General features: G+C 39.8%; 1 protein-coding gene across 1 annotated transcript in view; it reads left to right on the forward strand.

Moving 5' to 3' along the window:
- Positions 1-586: 586 nt before the first annotated feature.
- MYOC (myocilin) overlaps positions 587-1710 on the forward strand; it is a 21325-nt gene continuing 20201 nt past the window's right edge. Inside the window, exon 1 of the mRNA XM_015831990.1 lies at positions 587-1148. Coding sequence (XP_015687476.1) covers positions 587-1148 — 562 coding nt within the window. The remainder of the gene's footprint in view (positions 1149-1710) is intronic.

The following is a 1710-nucleotide window of genomic DNA, read 5'->3' on the forward strand; positions in this document are numbered from 1 at the left end:
AAACCAAGGGGCCAGTTGAGATCTATGCCGGGTCAGAGGCCGCAGCGGCACGACTCGGTCCAGTGCTGCGGCTGCGGCCACATCCCAGGCCGCAGCCTGATGTTCCGCCGAGTCGTGACCCAGGTCCTCAGGATATGGCCCAAGCTCCGTCAGAAACCTCTCCGGGTCCATCAGGCGCCTGGGACGGAACCATCTAGGCAGTTCCGTCTCCCTGTTGAAAATTCCAAAGAATAGTTCTCAGTCATTTCTTTTCTCATATATGCATCCACAAACACATAAGCTGTTGACTTTATAGCTCTTTAAAGCTTCAGATCTGCCTCTAAGAGCCAAAAATTGGCAAGTTGTCTTGTAATATTTTCTAAGAAAAAATGCTATTCCTTTAAGAGAGTTTTAAAATTTTAAAATATTCTGTAGCTGCTGCTGCTGCTTCTGCTGCTGCTGCTTCTAGCCAACCTCTACTGCACCTCCCTTAACTCCCAACCCTACAAAATTGTGGTCTGCAAGCATTGAATGAATTTATCCATATTCTGTTTCTCAAAGAACTTGCTTCACTTTAAAAGAGAGAAGCTGGTGTGAAATCACAGAGATGCTGGTGACATGGCTGATTTCAGTCTGGATGGCATGGGGAGCATTGGGGAGTCACGTCCATTTTTACAAAAACAATAACCAGGATGGAAGATGCATTTATTCCTTTGCAGTACCCAGTAAACATGAAGACAGCTGTACTGGCTTAAGTGAGGTATTGATAAGCATTCAAAATCTCCAGCGAGAAAGCAAAGCTCAGCAGCTGGAACTAGAATCAACTAGAACTCGGCTTGGCCTTCTGGAGAACCAGGTGAATCAGCTACATGGAAGCCAAGTTAGGAGGACTTCTTTATCTACAGTTGACTTGCTTCAAAGGGAGATAGAGAGTCTGAAGAGGGAACAAGCCCAGAGGGACATCCAAATCAGCAGCCTGGAATCTACCATAAACGAACTCCTTCAAGACAAGTCAGCTTTGGAAGAAGAGAAGAAACGGCTGGCAGAAGAAAAGAATGAGCTTGAGAGAAGGTTGGAGAACAGCATTGAGGAGGTGGCTCAGCTGAGAGTAAGCCATTGTCTTCAGACCAGAGAAGGCAGCAGTGAGTTCCTTCACAGCTCTCAGAAAGGTAAATGGCTCTCCAGCTAAGAAATGTGCTCTTAAATATCTATAATGTGCAATTATAAATTATTCATTTTTAAAGAAAAGAGAAAGCAAACAAGTGAAATTTTTTTTATGAAAATAAGTTAGAGAAACTTATGAAAATTTATCCATGAAAACAATATACATCATTTTTACCAATAAGGAGGATTTTTGAGTTTCCGAGTGCCAGGGTCTGCACCATTTAGTTATTTAAAGATAGAATTGTTTAACAAGGAGCGAGGGAGAAGGGGGAAAAACTTCTAAAAACCTAAGTAAATATTGGATCTCTAACTTCTCTATTGTTGTATTCTGACTGATATACAATAAGGTAATAAGTTTTAAGAATTTGTTTGTTTTTTTTTCAACAAAATTTTTATTGGTTTTATTTTACATGGTGGCAAGGCCATCAATTAATCAAAACAAAATCATATTTATACAATTCAAATTATTTCAATATAATTAACTCAGTTATACATATAACTAATCTATTATTATTTTAATATATCCTACTTCCCCTTAAGTCAATACTAGTAACTCTATTTCTATAC

This window comes from Protobothrops mucrosquamatus, unplaced genomic scaffold, assembly GCF_001527695.2.
Source record: "Protobothrops mucrosquamatus isolate PMUCROS unplaced genomic scaffold, P.Mucros_1.0 scaffold_294, whole genome shotgun sequence".
Taxonomy (NCBI): Eukaryota; Metazoa; Chordata; class Lepidosauria; order Squamata; family Viperidae; genus Protobothrops; species Protobothrops mucrosquamatus.